This window comes from Protopterus annectens, chromosome 5.part0, assembly GCF_019279795.1.
Source record: "Protopterus annectens isolate FY-2018-M chromosome 5.part0, PAN1.0, whole genome shotgun sequence".
NCBI classification, from domain to species: domain Eukaryota; kingdom Metazoa; phylum Chordata; order Ceratodontiformes; family Protopteridae; genus Protopterus; species Protopterus annectens.
Genome location: NC_056735.1, coordinates 1,185,421,092 through 1,185,438,702, shown reverse-complemented (window position 1 = coordinate 1,185,438,702; position 17,611 = coordinate 1,185,421,092). Strand labels below are relative to the sequence as shown.

The following is a 17,611-nucleotide window of genomic DNA, read 5'->3' as shown; positions in this document are numbered from 1 at the left end:
CAGAAAACAAAAAACAGCAAACAAACTCAGAAAATAAAACCCAAGTCCAGCATGCTAATATCCTCCCGAGTTGGAAAACAGTACTGTAAATCCACTTGAAACTTGGTATCACGTAGTAGAAATAAAAATCTCCATGAAGGCAGCATAAAACACTAATTTATTTAAGATGATTGAAGCGCTTTTCGTTTGCTACAGTCAGCGAAACTTCATCAGAAACATTGTACCTATAGCTTAAAAAGCTCCCTTTATAGGCACAGCTGATCATTAATTAACTAGACTGAAACCCTAAAAGGCGCAGTAGCAGAAAACTACATTTCAAGTTAAAACCAAAACAAACGAAGTAAGAAACAAATACTGCAGCAGCTTAATACATACTCCGATAATAACAAGAACTATAAACAATAAAATGTAACTTCTATATATATTATGTTACAATAATACTATCAATATCACTATGATAAATACTAAGTAATATTATACTGCAACTTATAAAAATGATTGTTCTTCAAACCTAATATGGTAAAGCCAGTAATTCTACTAATACTTTTGTGTCAGTAAGTATTTTCTATTCTAACTTGGACCATGAAAATAAAGGTGACCAATACCATGAACTATTCTAAATTTACCTCTTTAAGCTTTTTAATCTTAAGATGCTACTAATAGAACAGATATCTTTCAAACCTGGTGGATAACAAGCGTTAAGTCTAATCTGCCAGTTTAGTTCAAGTTCCTCTAGTTTCAGTGGTCTGGGCCCCCCTCTACTATCAGCCTTTACTTGATCTACAATAGTGAATTTAAAAGTATGCTCTTGGTTGGCACAAGAATGTTTCGCTAGAGCATTTTGCAACCTCTGTTTCTTAATTGCATATTGGTGTTCGTATATCCTGTCACGGAGCCTCTGTTCCGTTTTGCCCACATAAAAAGCAGTATACAGTTTACACTTCGCAAGATATACGACAAAGTTGGAATTGCAATTAAATCTGTCTTTGATTTTATATTGTGTACCATTGATAGTGACGTTGTTAGTCATATCAACAAATCTGCAATAGTTACAACATTCACATTTTCTCATTCCATTACGAGTACTAACTGTGTGTATTTGTTTTAAGATAGATTTCAAATTTCGCCCTCTTCTATAAGTGACTCTAGGGAACTCACCCAATCTGGTGTAAATATTAGTATTAGTTTTAAATAGTTCCCAATTTTTCGTTAGTATATTAATACACAAAACACTGTGTGATGAATATGTAGTAATGTAATTTGTTATCATTAACTCGACTATTCATCAAACTGTCACTAAGTGGCCGAGGGACATTGTAACCACTATTAACAGGCCTAATAGGTACATTTTTGATATTCAGAAGTGGCAAGTATACTTTATCTGTTCTTTTTATTCGGACCGCATTGATTAGGTTGTCCAACAAGGGTTCTGGGTAGCCTCGTTGAATGAACATATTCCTAAGTAGAGAGCATTCATCAAGGAAAACAGCCTCCAAGGTGATCATTCTTGAAGCTCTCACCAGTTGGCCCTTGACCACTGCCCTCTTCTGATGTGCTGGATGATTACTTGAAAAGTGGAGGAACGTGTTAGAGTACGTTATTTTCCTATGAATTTTAGCTACATCGCTATTTAATTCATACTTTTTAACCAAACAGATATCCAAATACGCTGTTGTATTGGTACTAAAAGTATATGTAAACTGCAAAAATTGTGTAGTAGTGTTAAAGTAATCTACTACATTAGCACCTATACATTCATCACCATTGATCAAAATAAATATGTCGTCCAAATAGCATGTATACAAGACTAATGACTCTCAGAAAACATTGTTGTTTTTGTTAAATACAAATTCAGACTCCCAATGCGCTATGACAAAATTAGCAATACTAGCCCCACAAGGGGACCCCCATGGCCACCCCCACTTTTTGGAGGTAGAATTGGTCCTGAAACATAAAAAAGTTGTTGGACAGTACTAGATCAGTCAATTCTGTGACTAACCTGATCTCTACTGCTGGGTCTTTATGTTTACTAAGCATTAACTCAACCCATTCAATAGCTATCATGTGTGAGATACATGTATATAAGTCCTTCACATCGATAGTTAAGAAGTTGTAATTAGCATTAAATTCTGTGACTTCAATCTTCTTCAAAAAAGACCATGAGTCTTTACAAATTTGTGTCTCATGTACTAAATATTTTTGAAGGATTGCGTCTAACTTTGGCACAAGAGTACGTTGGTGAACCTCGACCGTCAACTAATGGTCTCAAAGGAGGATCAACCATGTTCTTGTGTAACTTCGGGATGCCAAAGATACATGGATATCTAGGGTAAGGTGTTGACAAATAGTTGTAGACATGTTGCTCAACTCTACCCTCAATGTATAGGTCTTCAATACAGCTTTTTATCAAGCTGTAAGCTTTATTCACTTCTGAACGTGAACTTAGATCATACGAATTGGTGTTCAATAATCTATTCATCCGATCTTGGTAGTCCCGATTATCAAAGACTACCAATCCCCCACCCTTATCCGGTTTACAGAAACGTAAACCTTGAGTTTTGATGTATACTAAGAATTCACGTTCATCCTTACTCATATTGTAAGAGGTCTTATACCTATACAAATTGTTGACAATATGTCGGATATCCAATTCACAGAGCTGTTCAAAAGTCTGCAGTAACGGGAATAACTGAGGGTTGTAAATGCTCGGAGTATTAAACTTATCCTGGTCCACATTATTCAACAAGTTGTCAAATATTAACCTAAAATTCAACTTCCTGGTAAACATTTTGATGTCTATAATAGTGTTCACCATATTGATAGGTTGAGATGGAACAAAAGTAAGGCCCTTAGAAAAAAATTCAACAATTTCTGCACTAATCTCAATAGATGAATAATTATATACTTTGAAATCACATGCTTTATTCATAATAACTGCTGGATATTGATGTACTATTTGTCCATCCAAAGGGGAATTACTATCCAAGTCCCGTCGTTGATTAAATTGCATGCTTAGCGAAGGAACAATGAAATTTATATCAGACATGCCAGCTGCATCAGAGTGCTGACTGCATGCCGTTAAGTTTTGCTCTTGTTGAATCTCTGTTTTGTTCCTTTGCTGATGTGGTAGAACATTGTTCTATTTGGGCCTGGCACCTGTGTTCAAACCCTGCCGAAAATTCTGCTGCTGATTCGGCTGGTCATTAGCTTTTTGACCATGGTGGGCACTACGTAGTCTATCACTCCATCTAATGTCTCCTTGAACAGGAGAAAATTTATTATTGTTACTTGAACTATTGTTAGCTGGAGGTTGTTTATCACTCTTATCCTCCACTATGTGTGTCCGCTCAACAAAGTCACCACTGCTATTGTTGTTTATAGAACCAGTATTCGGAGGCATACTTTGTTGATTAACATTGGTATGTTTTTTTCTCCAAACCTGTGCAGGTGATGGATCAGGGTAGGCAGTCCCAGCAGCATATGCTTTACTGTCTCTTTCCAACTTTTTAGTTTTGTTCGTTCTCAGTTTAGTCATATAGTTATCTATACTTGTAAAAACACGCCCATACTCATATTTATATCGACTAAATTCAAAGTCCAATTGGATACTTTTATCAAGATCTATAACACATTGGGATAGTTCGTCGACCCACAAACTATAGTGCTTTATCATTAAGTCAAGGAGTTCTATCAAGCAGGTTATTCAACTCATTGTGGAATAAAGAGTTGGGTATTAAACTTGTGTGATAAGAGTGCCGCCGTAATCCTTTTGGCACCACCCTGCGTGAAATACATTCGCGGAAATATGCGATTTCTAATTGTAATTTCCTCAATTTAATTAAGTGTGAGTCAAAGGATTTTAACTTGGAAACAATATTATCAACTACTAAGTTGTTACCTTCTGTTGTGATGAAACCATAATTCTCATTATGGGACTCTTGTGTGAAAGAAAAACCATCTGCTATCCATGCAGTAAGTAAAACCTCTTGGTTATAGTCATCTGTTCTTGCAGGTGGAGGGATGGCTGGTAATCCGGCTGTACCTGGAGTTGTAGTATTCAATTTACTTGCATCATCGGGGCATGGTACTGCATGTACATCCATGCTAGGAATTGTAAGCACTACATGCGGTGTTCCATTATTAATCATAGTAAATCCATCCTGTCTGAAAGCGTTTGAAGCACTATGCACCCTATTTAGAGGTGCATGTGCTCCAGCTGTATCCGTATTCTGCATGATGTTGTCATGTCTCCCAACACCCGTTAGGAGACTTTGATCTGCTAACTTTTCCTGTGTGGCCGTTACGGACTCAAAACAGCCGCTATGAACAGGCGAACAATCATGCTGAGCTGCTGCAGGTGTTATGGTAATAGTCCGGCGAATTTCGCTTTGACTCTTATCAAGTTGGTCAAGTCTTTTAAAAATAAAGTCAATTTTGCTCATTAGTGAGTCCAATACAGTTGTAGAACTTGGACTATGTATTTCATTGTCGACACCATCTAAAGGAGCTGAGGCATTAACATGTAAAGTGCTGCCTTGAGATTTCAGCAACTCTGGTGTGTTGCTGGGTTCAAATGGGGAAGAACTAACTGCTGAACCCGTAGCCATACTTGCAACTTGGAAAACAAAAAACAGCAAACAAACTGAGAAAATAAAACCCAAGTCCAGCGTGCTAATATCCTCCCGAATTGGAAAACAATACTGTAAATCCACTCGAAACTTGGTATCACGTAGTAGAAATAAAAATCTCCGCGAAGGCAGCATAAAACACTAATTTATTTAAGATGGTTGAAGCGCTTTTCGTTTGCTACAATCAGCGAAACTTCATCAGAAACATTGTACCTATAGCTTAAAAAGCTCCCTTTATAGGCACAGCTGATCATTAATTAACCAGACTGAAACCCTAAAAGGCGCAGTAGCAGAAAACTACATTTCAAGTTAAAACCAAAACAAACGAAGTAAGAAACAAATACTGCAGCAGCTTAATACATACTCCGATAATAACAAGAACTATAAACAATAAAATGTAACTTCTATATATATTATGTTACAATAATACTATCAATATCACTATGATAAATACTAAGTAATATTATACTGCAACTTATAAAAATGATTGTTCTTCAAACCTAATACGGTAAAGTCAGTAATTCTACTAATACTTTTGTGTCAGTAAATATTCTCTCTTCTAACTTGGACCATGAAAATAAAGGTGACCAATACCATTAACTATTCTAAATTTACTTCTTTAAGCTTAGGTTTGAAGAACAATCATTTTTATAAGTTGCAGTATAATATTACTTAGTATTTATCATAGTGATATTGATAGTATTATTGTAACATAATATATATATAGAAGTTACATTTTATTGTTTATAGTTCTTGTTATTATCGGAGTATGTATTAAGCTGCTGCAGTATTTGTTTCTTAGTTTTGGTTTTAACTTGAAATGTAGTTTTCTGCTACTGCGCCTTTTAGGGTTTCAGTCTGGTTAATCGGTGATCAGCTGTGCCTATAAAGGGAGCATGTTATGTGATCCTATCTCGCCTACATTCTGAATGATGGGTTCGGAGCCGATCCCTCGGCTCCGACTCGGCACGCTTATGCCAAAGAGCGAAGTCTCTTACTGGCTGAGCTTACCATATCCCAGGATGCACCACTACCAGTCCCCCAGATCTCGTTTGCCGCTAACAAGTGAAGACGTGGTCTCGAGCTGGCTGAGTTAAGTAGTGATTATTTCACTAGTTTTTCTGTCAGGATTTTCTTCATTCTCTACAAAAAGCTGTTTTAACAGCTATTCTTGTGTTTTGAGTGTGTTTGACAAAATTCACTTGGTGAATTCTTCTGTTGTGAGTGTGGACTAGGAGTACCTCTTGTCTGGAAAGGCCTTTCCCGGTCTTTTTATTTGTAGGTGACTTCGGTTCTGTTTCATTTATATTTCTCTTCTTTAAAGAAGAACTAACTGAGAGAAATTATTACATTTACAGAGTTTGTGCTGTGTTTGACTAACTCAGAGTATTGCGAGTGTTAACTGTAAGCCTTTTCTAGGTGTGTCACCAGTGTTCTTTACAGCTACTTTCTGAAAATTTCTATAATGTCTCAGAATCCTAGGCCTTCGGGCTTCAAGAAATGTGTAAAATGTAGCTTCAAAATGTCCATCACGGACGATCACTCGCTATGTGTGTATTGCTTAGGGGCAAAGCATTTACAGGAATCATGTAGTGTATGTCACGCTTTTTCCTCAAGGGTCCTCCAGGAGAGGAAAAATAAATTAATTCTTAAGGGATTAATTAAACCTTCTTTCGAAGAAGCTTTGGCATCCTCTCCTTCTCCGGCCAAAAAGAAAAGGGCGTCGGCTCCGACCAGTCCGTCGGATCCGATCGCTAAGAAACAAAGGCAGGCCTCTCCTTCGGCTCCAAGGACTTGAGCCGAGGTCGAACGGTCTGCCTCGATGCCACCAGTACCGACTCCTCTGGCTTCGGAGCCGATAGCTGGGGCATCGAGAGGCGGGTCATCTTCGCCGGCTCCACTGCTCTCGGAGCCGACAAAGGTTGCCCGCTCAGACACTTCCTCCTCGGCGCCGAAGTCCACCTCGGCACCGATGGAATCTGGTGTGTATTCCCTCGGCGCCGATACTCATCGAGTCGCCTCGGAGCCGGTCCCCTAGCCCTTTGGGGCCATTGGAGAGGCCGTCTCGGACCCGTTCTGTTTCCTCTCGGTCTTCGAGGATGTCAGATTCTGATATAGACAGGGTGCTCCAAAGACTGTTCCAGTCCCCAGTCTTCCAAAATTTGTTTCGGTTCCGACCCAGTTGGCTTCGGAGCCGATGACCTTGGCCCACCCCATTGCCATTCCTCCTCCGACTGCTTCGGCTCCGTCGGAGCAGGTGCTGTTGGAGCCGATGGAGATCTCAGGGTCGGCTCCGACCCTTACTCCAACCCGGGCCTTGGTCCGAGTTTGGTACGCTGACGTCTTCGGCTGGACCCGGGGTGATGTTTGGGACCTATGCTTTCGGTTCCGAGCCTCCCTCGGTGCTTGACTGCGGGTCTTCCGTCGACTATCACGGCTCGGGACCGGACACTCCCAGGATTCTGGGGTCCGGCTTTCAGAGCCATGAGGAGTGCCTTGGCCAAGTCCTTCGCCATCTCCCGGCTTTACCGGCACCTTCCCTAGGAGTGGAGACTGGGTCTTTGGCAGTTCCCCTGTCCGTAGTCAGCGGAGCCCCGGGGCCTGAGGTTACCCCCAGTGGGTTCTTCTGAGCTGTCTTCGGAGGAACCCCCAAGGAAGAGATCGTGCAAGAGGAAGCACGTGGACTCCCCGAGTCTATTACTTCAGACACTGATCTGGATGATGCAGAGGGTCCCAGTCGTCCTCGGATGATGTCTCCTTTACAGACATCTTAGAGATCCTCAAACAACGAGGCGGCTGGATATCCAAACCCCCCTCTACTGACGAGTCAGTGCTCCTCAAGGCCTTTGGGGCTCAGCCCTCCGCCTCCTGGGTGTCTCCGCCCTTCGTGCTTCTGGATTTAGTTTGTCGGAGGGCGTGGAACACCCAGATACCGTGGAACCAGTCCCTTCTCGTCCAAATAAATTTTTGTCTGCTCCCCGAGAAGGAGTTCCTTACTAAAGGCGTGGCTGTAGATGCCATGGTGGTGGCATCTGCTACACAACAGGACGTGGCAGAGGCTTCAACGTCCGTCCATCCTCCTAATAAGGAGTCTAGGAGTATGGACAGGTATGGGAAGCGCACCCTGACTTCAGCGGCCTTTACGTTAAGGTCTCTGAATTATTTGGCACATTTTACCAGGCTTCAGAGGGATCTGGTCAAGGAGTTGTCAGATTCCCTCTCGGGTAACCTACCTGAGCAGCTGGCCCAGTCGGTTAGCTCTCAGTTGGCTATCCTTACGTCAATTTCTAACTCGTCCATGAGGCTCATTTCCTATGCGGCCGAAGGGCGGTAGAGCGGCAGGCACAGGCGTGGCTCTCGGAGACAAGCCTGGCTCCGCTTGTGTCAATTTGGGAGGCCTTCAAGTCTTCCTTCGCCGACGCTGCCTTTGATGGGTCCTCCTTGTTTGGACCCAAGGTTAAAGACACCCTTAGCCGCTGTGAGCAAGAGGGAAAAACTTTATCTGCCGTAGGTGCCCGTTATTCCACTCCCTTTCGGCCTTACCCCAAGGCTAAAGGAGGGGAAAATGTGGTTCCAAATCTCAAAGTTTTTCTCTCAACAGCAGGAAGATTCCCTTCCAGAGGCAGAGGACGGGAAATTTTTCAGGGAGACGCCGTCCCAGAGGCGGCACAGGGCCCCGCACTTCTGGAGCCCGCGAGTCCTTTCGTGGCTCTTCAGCCCCCCACACGTCACGAGGGCTTGCCCCGCTCTGCTGCTCGGAGCCAGTCGGGTGTCGCTTTGCCAAGCACCTAAAAGCCTGGGAGTCTATCACTCAGGACAGATGGGTGCTTCGGATCATTGCCGGAGGTTACACCATCCCATTCACATACTCCCCACCGTCCAAAAGAATCCCGGACCCACCACCCAGTCAAAGGGAAATGGCAGCCAGAAGCTTTAAAGCTGCTAGAAAAGGAGTCATCCAACCGGTCCCCACAGACCAGATCGGATCAGGAAATTACTCCAGGTTCTTTTAGTGCCAAAGACAGGGGACCTGAGACCAATATTGGATCTCAGCAGACTGAACCAATCCGTGAAATCCAAATTCGAATGGTCACGTTACAATCCATTCTCCCATTGTTGGAGAAGGATGTTTGGATGTGCTCCATAGACCTCAAGGACGCCTATTATCACATACCGATACATCAGGCGTCCAGGAGGTATCTGCGCTTCAGCCTGGGAGTCAGTCATTACCAATTTTGTGCTCTGCCCTTTGGTCTCACCACAGCCCCCAGGGTGTTCACCAAGTGTTTGGCAGTAGTGACGGCTCACCTGAGAAGTCTTGGATTCCAAGTGTTTCCCTATCTGGACGACTGGCTCCTGACTGCAACCACCAGGCATCTTCTAATGGACAACCTCAAAGCCACCATCTCCCTGGGTGTTACCCTGGGGATTACATTCAATTGGTCAAAGTCTGTCTTGCTGCCCTCTCAACGCATAAGGTTCATAGGAGCAGAGATAGACTCAAGATTGATGCGCCTCTTTCTTCCTGCCGAAAGGATCCAAACTTTACAGGGCCAAGTTCAAGCTCTAATCTCGAGATCCAAAGCCCCAGCCAGGATGGTTCTACAAGTTCTAGGCTCAATGTCTGCCACGGTTCTTTTAGTCCCTCTGGCAAGATTGCACATGAGGATTCTTCAGTGGCTATTGTCAACGCAATGGTCCTTTCAGGATCTTCCCCTCAATCATCACATCATGATTACGGATATATGCAAAGGGACCTTCGCTGGTGGCTTCAGACATCCAATTTGGATCAAGGAAACCCCTTTGTTCTTCCCTCTCCAGTGGTTACCCTGACGACAGATGCCTCCCAGATAGGGTGGGGGGGGGCATTGTCTGGGCAGGCTAGTTCAGGGCTCCTGGCTTCCAGACGAAGCTCTTCTCCACATCAATGTGTTGGAGATGAGGGCTGTACTCCTATCCCTACAAGCCTTACACAAGTTTCTTCCTCAGGGCATCATCGCCATCCACACAGACAACATGTCGGTGGTTTGGTATCTGAACAAACAAGGAGGGACCAGATCATACCCCCTTTGCAGAGAGGCCATGAGAGTGTGGGAATGGGCTGTAGCTACCAACCGCTTCTTGGTAGCGACCCACATCCCGGGAAAGTCAAATATATTGACAAATTGAGCAGGACAATTCTCTCTCCTCACGAGTGGTCTCTAAACCACACAGTAGCAGCTCAGGTTTTCAGGAGATGGGGGACGCCGTGCTGCGACCTATTTGCAACTCCATTAAACACCAAGTGCCAAAGGTTCTTCTCCTTGATCCCACATCAGGGAGTACCAGCCATGGATGCTCTAGCACAGCCTTGGCCAACAGGGCTACTTTATGCCTTTCCTCCAATTCCGCTTCTTCCCAGAGTTATTCAAAAAGCCTCTCAACTGGGGTCTTCAATGATTCTGATTGCCCCGTACTGGCCTCGCCAGGTATGGTTTCCCTACCTGAAGAAGCATGCAGTGGACGATCCGTGGACTTTAGACCTGATTCCGGACTTGCTAATCCACCAGTCGGGACTTGACATCAGTCCCTTCAATCTTTGAAATTGACAGCTTGGCTCCTCCACTTCCGACTTTAGTTAGAAGGCACACTCTAGACCCGGAAGTTGTTCACATTTTATCTTCGGCCCACAAACCCACCACTAACAAATTGTACCTTAGTAAGTGGAAGAGGTTTGCTATCTGGAGCTCAACTCAAGGGCTTAGACCCTATCACTGCTCCTGTCCCAGAGGTCTTGAAATTTTTAACATCCTTGTTTAATCAGGGATCTTCTGTCTCAACTATTAAAGTCCAACTAGCGGCTATCTCTAAATTCCACGAATCCATGGATCCTCCTTTGATGAGCAGCAGACTATGCAAAACTTTCATTAAAGGTGCGAGCCTATTAAGACCACCAATTTTCATCCTGCACCTCCGTGGGATCTTGATTTGGTGCTTCGCATTAACATCTCCCCTTCGAACCGGCTGCTACATGCGAGTTAAAATATCTGTCTTGGAAAACTGCCTTCTTAGTTGCAATTACTTGCAAGAAGAGTTTCAGAGCTTCAAGCCCTGTCTATTAAGCCACCGTACTTGATTTTCCACAAGGATAGAGTATCACTTAGGCCTAATCCATCCTTTGTCCCAAAGGTCTGTTCTAGTTTCTGCCTCCAACAATCTCTAGAGCTACCGGTTTTCTTCCCAAAATTCTCCAATGAAGCAGAATACACTCTTCATAAATTGGATGTTCACAGGCAGTTACGCTTCTATTTAGACAGGACTCAGCAACTTCGTAAGTCAGACCAGTTGTTTGTGTCCTCCTCAGATAATAAACTGGGCCAAACCATCACAAATGCTACTATCTCAAAATGGATCAGAGATTGCATAACTCAGACTTATTCTTCTTCGAATAAGCAACTTACAACATCTATCAAGGCTCATTCTACCAGAGCTATGGCTACTTCTATAGCTTTTCATTCCAAGCTCGCTATATCGGAAATTTGTGCTGCGGCTACTTGGTCCAATCCGCACACTTTCATTTCACACTACAAATTGGATGTGGCATCTAGAGGACGAGCTTCATTTGGTTCCACGGTACTCAGGAGTGTTTTCCAGTGAGCCACCCAGGATTCAGGTGCTAGGGACGCTGTCCCATCATTCAGAATGTAGGCGAGATAGGATCACATAACATCTTTTAGTTATGTACTCACCATAACTTCAGATGTTTGGGATCCATCTCGCCTACATTCCTAATACCCACCCTCCTTCCCCCTGCCTTGGAGATCAGAAGAGATTGAACGGTTTTGAGTTCTACTATTTTATCTTGTTTCATCTGACGATGTTATATAAGCAGGGTGTGCATGTGTGCATGTATGCGGACAAACTAGATCTGGGGGACTGGTAGTGGTGCATCCTGGGATATGGTAAGCTCAGCCAGTAAGAGACTTCGCTCTTTGGCATAAGCGTGCCGAGTCGGAGCCGAGGGATTGGCTCCGAACCCATCATTCAGAATGTAGGCGAGATGGATCCCAAACATCTGAAGTTATGGTGAGTACATAACTAAAAGTTTTTAAGCTATAGGTACAATGTTTCTGATGAAGTTTCACTGATTGTAGCAAACGAAAAGCGCTTCAACCATCTTAAATAAATTAGTGTTTTATGCTGCCTTCGTGGAGGTTTTTATTTCTACTACGTGATACCAAGTTTCGAGTGGATTTACAGTATTGTTTTCCAACTCTGGAGGATATTAGCACGCTGGACTTGGGTTTTATATTATCGTGAGTCCATTACTTTAGTTTAGTTTCCGTTTGGTTGTTGTCTGACCTTACCTCTCTCTTTTTACAGGCAGCACATCAGGCTGGAGAAGATGAGATCAGCTTATCTACTTTGGGGCGTGTGTATACTATTGATTTTAATTCTATGCAGCAAATAAATGAAGACACAGGGACAGCACGTGCTATTCAGAGAAAGCCTAATCCCTTAGCTTGCAATAACACTAGTAAGTATATTTTCCTTTTTTTTCTAGTTTTTTCAGTTTTGAAATTGAAGTTCTTTTTCATGTAAAATAGTTACAGGACTATATAACTGATGCATAATGGTGGTAATTGGTTTGTCTTGAGGTATTAAATTGTAGAATTTGAAGCTTGTGTCCGTTTATGCCGTACGTCACATGTTACACAAATAAGTGTAATAGGCAGAGTTGGAAAAACTTTAGTGGATTCCATTTAAAAGATGGATCTATGGACTTTAGATGACTGAACATATTGTGCCCTTTCCTATGTTAAAAACAGAATTGCAAAATTTATCACCAGTAGACGCCACTTAACTCACCACTGCATCTCACTGCGATCACCAAACTGGCTAGAACTAGCTCATCACCTTTCATATATTCAGCTAACTACTGCCCATAAACTAATACATAACCTATCCAGCTGCCCTGCCCTTTCCAAACTATTTACTCCATACCACCCAAACAGACTCCTCCACTCTGAAAATCAAATGCTCCTACAGGTAGAAAAAAAAAACTCTCCGCTGAACAATGGCTCCACTCCTATTTCACTGCTAAACTATGGAACTCTCTCCCACTCTCACTTAGATCCACTAGCAATGCATCCATCTTTAAAAAAATCTTCGAAACATCACCTCTCCCTCCCCACTGGCAATGCCCATGTGATAGCTTGTCACAACCCATAACCTGACTCTTTCTCTTTCGTTCTTCTACTTCCACCTTTCCTTCCTCCTTCCCTTATTACTTCCTATACCTTCACCTTTACTCCTCAACTGCTGTATTTCTTTTTTTCTTTGTCAAGAATTCTTACACCGATTGTTACATTTGCTATTATTATCAAATAGTATCTATGGAATTGTTTATTTGCGCTGTGTTTTTATCAAATTGTATGCCTTGTATTGTTTGTGTGAGCTTCAAACTAATTGTATGTATTGTAGATGTCACTGTGGAAATTTTCTCCCCGGGCCTCCACTGAAAATGGGCACACTCTGGCCCAGTGGACCTTCTCGGTAAACAAATGCAATAAATAAATAAAATGGCATAAGAAACTTCTCTGTGTAGAAGATTTTCAATCCATATATATCTAGTTAATCACTGTATATTAATCAAATCAGATATTGGTAGTAGAAGTAGCTTACTTAAACTTGTTCTAAGTAAAAAAAAAAAAATAATAAAAAATATACAGTCTGAAATATTAAACAGAATTAGTAAGTATTCAAAAGTAATCCAAGCAGTCGAAAATCCTTTAAGTACACAGACAAGCAATCCAAGTAAAACAAAAATAACAGAGTAATAGTTTCCTCACAAGCTTTCTAACTGTGTGTGTGTGTGTGTGTGTATGTGTATATATATATATATATATATATACATATATATATATATATATATATATATATATATATATATATATATATATACATATACGTACTTTTTTCAGGCAAGGGAGTGGTTTATTGTGCTGTAAAACAGTTTGAATACTTAGTAATTCTGTATAATATTTCAAATTATATACTTTGTATTATTTTTTTTGACTTATGACAAGTTTAAGTTCGCTACTTCTACTACCATTATCTGTTCTGATTATTATACAGTGATTAACTATATCTATATGGATGGAAAATTTTCCACACAGAGAAGTTTCTTACACTGTTTTGTTTTTAGACTATATTTGTTTGTTGGGGGGGTTGAGACTTCAGTAATACCACAGAGATTACTTGTTTTTTTTTTTAAATTAGGGATCTAAATGATTGCTCAGTTAATTTCCATTTTTATTATTCTATTTGTTATGTTTATTATTTTGCATACAGGTATAGAGATTGCTGGATTTTGTAAACAGACTCCCTGGACCAGATTGTCAAAACACCAGCCAAGGGTGCAGCCGTACTGGATCTGGTCCTCACTGATATGGGAGAGTGCTGCACACTCACTAGTGTAATGTCTTCCCTGGTAAGTTTGGACCAGAAAATGATCTCCTTTGAAGGAAAAATAAAACCCCAACTAATCCTTGAATATTCAGGAGCCATTCTAAGGCTAAGTTACTGCTATTAAGTGATAACCTGACACAATTTCAAGCCCTCATGAATTATGACAGCACTGCTGCCTATGTAGAACTGTTCACAGAAACCCTCTACAAGCACGTTAATAGCTGCATAGAGGCAACTGTACCCATCAGAAAGTGCAGATCTAACTAAAAAAAAAAACAAGCCACCCCTAACTAAAAAAAAAAAAACAAGCCACCCTGGTGGAATCACAAAATCAATAGGCTGTACAACAGAATGAATACAATTGTGGCAAAAAATAGGAGGTGCAGCACCCAGCAGGATAAAAGAACACTCATCAAATTAAACAACTCTGAGGTCAAATAGTCTTCAAAGCCAAGTTTGAGGTAAAGTTGGCCTCCCAGGCCAAGGACAAACCACAAGACATTCTTAAGCTATGCCCGGAACCTCAAAGGCAATACACAATTGTGTGCAGAGCTCATTGTAAGTGAAGACAGCTATACTGAGCCAGAAGATAAGGCAAACCTACAGACCGACAAATTTAGCTCCAACTTTACCCTTCTGTCCCCCTCAACCTTCCTTCAGGAAATACCATCAAGTACAACTCCCCCTACTAACACTAGGGAACAGGTCCTTAATGCTCTCTCTAAGGCCAAGAACACTGCTTTAGTGGGCCCAGACTATATCCCAGCATGCGTTCTAAGTAGAATAAAATATGACCTGTTAGGCCGTCTGGAATTGCAATTCAGCTGTAGCTAAAAACAGGCTTCTGTCTCATGAATCGAGAACAGCAGCATTCATACCTCTGCACAAAGATGGGCTATCTACAGACCCTGGAAACTACAGACCCATAAGTTTCACTGGTGGTGTATGCAAGCCATGGAAAGAATTATCATGGAAGTGATCAGTAATGATGTAGTAAACCTCCAGACACTGGACCCAACCCAATTTCGTTTCATCAAGGGCAAGTCGTACCTACTCAGCTTGGTGGACTTCTTTGAAAAGGTCACCAAAGCAGTGGATGAGGGTAAATTGGCTCTCTCTGCCTATCATGACAGGGCCAAGGCATTTGATACAATACCCCACTCAGGCATTGTTGACAAACACAAGAGGTTAGGTACAAACCCTTATGTCATCTGGTGGATAGCTATCTGGCTCAAAGGTAGGACCCAGGAAGGTAAAATTGGAGAGTCCACCTCTACTACTAAGAGGCCTGTCACAAGTGGAGTCCCTCAGGGATCAGTCCTAGCACCTCTCCTTTTTGGCATTTACTTCACTGAAGTTGAAGTCAAGCCCATTGTCAGTGGCCTCTGGCTTATTAAATTTGCAGACAATTGCAAATTAGGAGCTGTCATTGAATCCCACACTGCCACAAATATTCTCCAGGAAGGGCTGACACAGACAAACAACTTGTGTCTGAGCCATGGATTAAAACTAAATGCCAAGAAATGCATAGTAGCATCCTTTGGGAAGTCATCCACCCCTGGTAACTGTCATAGTGATAACACACCTTTTAGAGTCGATCCATTAGTCAGGGACTTGGACACACATCGACAGTAATTTTCCTTTGCCCATCAGATGTCTACAGTAGTGAGGGAATCATTCTGTGTTGTGCAACTTAGAAACAAAGGCTTGACATCTAGGTCCAAGGAAGTCATTGTTCCACTGCATTCATCAGAGCAGGCATATCCAACAATTGTAACGTCCATAGAGGTTCCTCACTTAAAAGAATACAGGATGCAAGTAAAATGTCCCATGCAGACTGCCTCAAGGCCCTATCCCTATATTCTGATGCAGGTTTCCCATACAGGGCATTGTCAGACCGCACTCTGATGGACCTCCTACATAGCCACAAAATAATAAAAAAAAAACACCACTAGAGTTAACTGTTTTAAATTCTTAAACCTTGCTTGTGTTACAAGTACGACTTGCTGGAAAAACAGGTATGTATCCCAGAGACTACTCTCTGTCTGGAGCAGGCTTTCCATCCATGTGAAGCAGTGCTCCTCCCTAACCCAATTCAAGTGTTACTTGGACAATTGGATGGGGAACAGAAAATACATCCTGGTTTGGCACCTATTTCTCTGATGGACACAGGCAGCCTGTAAATGGTTCATCTACCAGGGCCTTGCTTGTAAATGTCTCATCTCCCAAGCCCTTGCTTACACTTATCAGGGGTACCAGAAATTGTCAGTGATTTGGGTTGCATGGCTAGGCTTAAAAAGGCCCTTGTGGTCGTTAGCTTAGTAAACGCCTATGAACCTGTGATCTGCTTGTTTAAGATTGTCAGACGTAGTGTCTGCTTTAGTCCTTTTCGTTCTTCCTCAACCTATGGGTTACTGATCCAACCTCGTATCCGACTTGTCTGTATATCTGACACTTAAGGATCCAACTCTTGAGCTCCTCCCTGTACCCATAATGCCACAACTAGCCTACAATACCCAAGATCTCATTTGCTGTCGTGTTGCACAGACGCAGATCTTATCTCAGGAGCCTTTTTCAATTATTATGAGTATTTATGAGTAGCTGTTGTTTAGAAAAAATCAATATCTTCTACATTTTTTCTGCTATCGTCACTCTCCTTCCAATGAAGTTTTTGGTTGTTTCTATATGTTAGATCTTTATTATCTCTGTTTTTTCTACTTTTTTGGGTGCTGTTGTTGCGTACAGTTGTTGGTTCTAGTAATTTCCTTTGCTCCTCCCTTTTCCTACCATGTATAGGGTGCTATTGTTAGTTTACTATATAAAAAGAAAAGTTATTTCTTTCTTTGTCTTTTTCTTAGATAGAACTGAGAAATCAATCATCTTTAATAAGTGCACTTCCTGTGGGCACAAAATTGCAAATTCTGATGCCCACAGGGAGTGTGTTTATTGTCTAGGAGCAGCACATCTGAATACCAATTGTTCCATCTTCTGTTTTAAACTTGAGAGCTATTGCAGATAAAAGAAATAAATTGGTCCTTAAGGAATTGCTGCCTCTTTTTCTTTATTCTGGGCTCAAATCCACAGTAAGCATTCTAAAACTCCTCTAAGTTTTGAATGAGATCCCCTACCTGATTTCTGAAGATAACTCCTGCCACCGTGACTTCATTAGAGCCCTCTCAGAAGATCTGAAAGTGTTTGGATCTGACTTCTTCGGATCCTGAAAAGAAATCATTGGATCCTAAATCCTTGTATCCAGTTGTTACACTAGAAAAATCTCCTAAACAGCACTCTAATCTGAAAACATAAGATCCGACCAGAAGTTTCTCAAAAGCTCCTCTTACTCGCTCACCCAATTTCATACTTTATCCAGTGTGTCCTTGACTCCATTCCCCTTTTCTTCAAACCACAACAAGAAAGCACTCAAGGCCACAATCCACTTCCTCATCCGTTAGGTCCTCCAAAAGTCTTTCCGAGTCCGACATGGATAGGATGATGAGAATGTTCCTCAGCTCAGATTCAGATGATTCCCCTTC

The 17,611-nt window shown here is 41.9% G+C and overlaps 1 protein-coding gene across 2 annotated transcripts in view; it reads left to right on the top strand.

The window, feature by feature from the left end:
- TRIP12 (thyroid hormone receptor interactor 12) overlaps window positions 1-17,611 on the top strand; it is a 3,849,287-nt gene that overhangs the window by 1,660,602 nt on the left and 2,171,074 nt on the right. For both annotated transcript variants that reach the window (XM_044071052.1, XM_044071053.1), the window contains one exon: window positions 11,991-12,144. In XM_044071052.1, coding sequence (XP_043926987.1) covers window positions 11,991-12,144 — 154 coding nt within the window. The remainder of the gene's footprint in view (window positions 1-11,990; window positions 12,145-17,611) is intronic.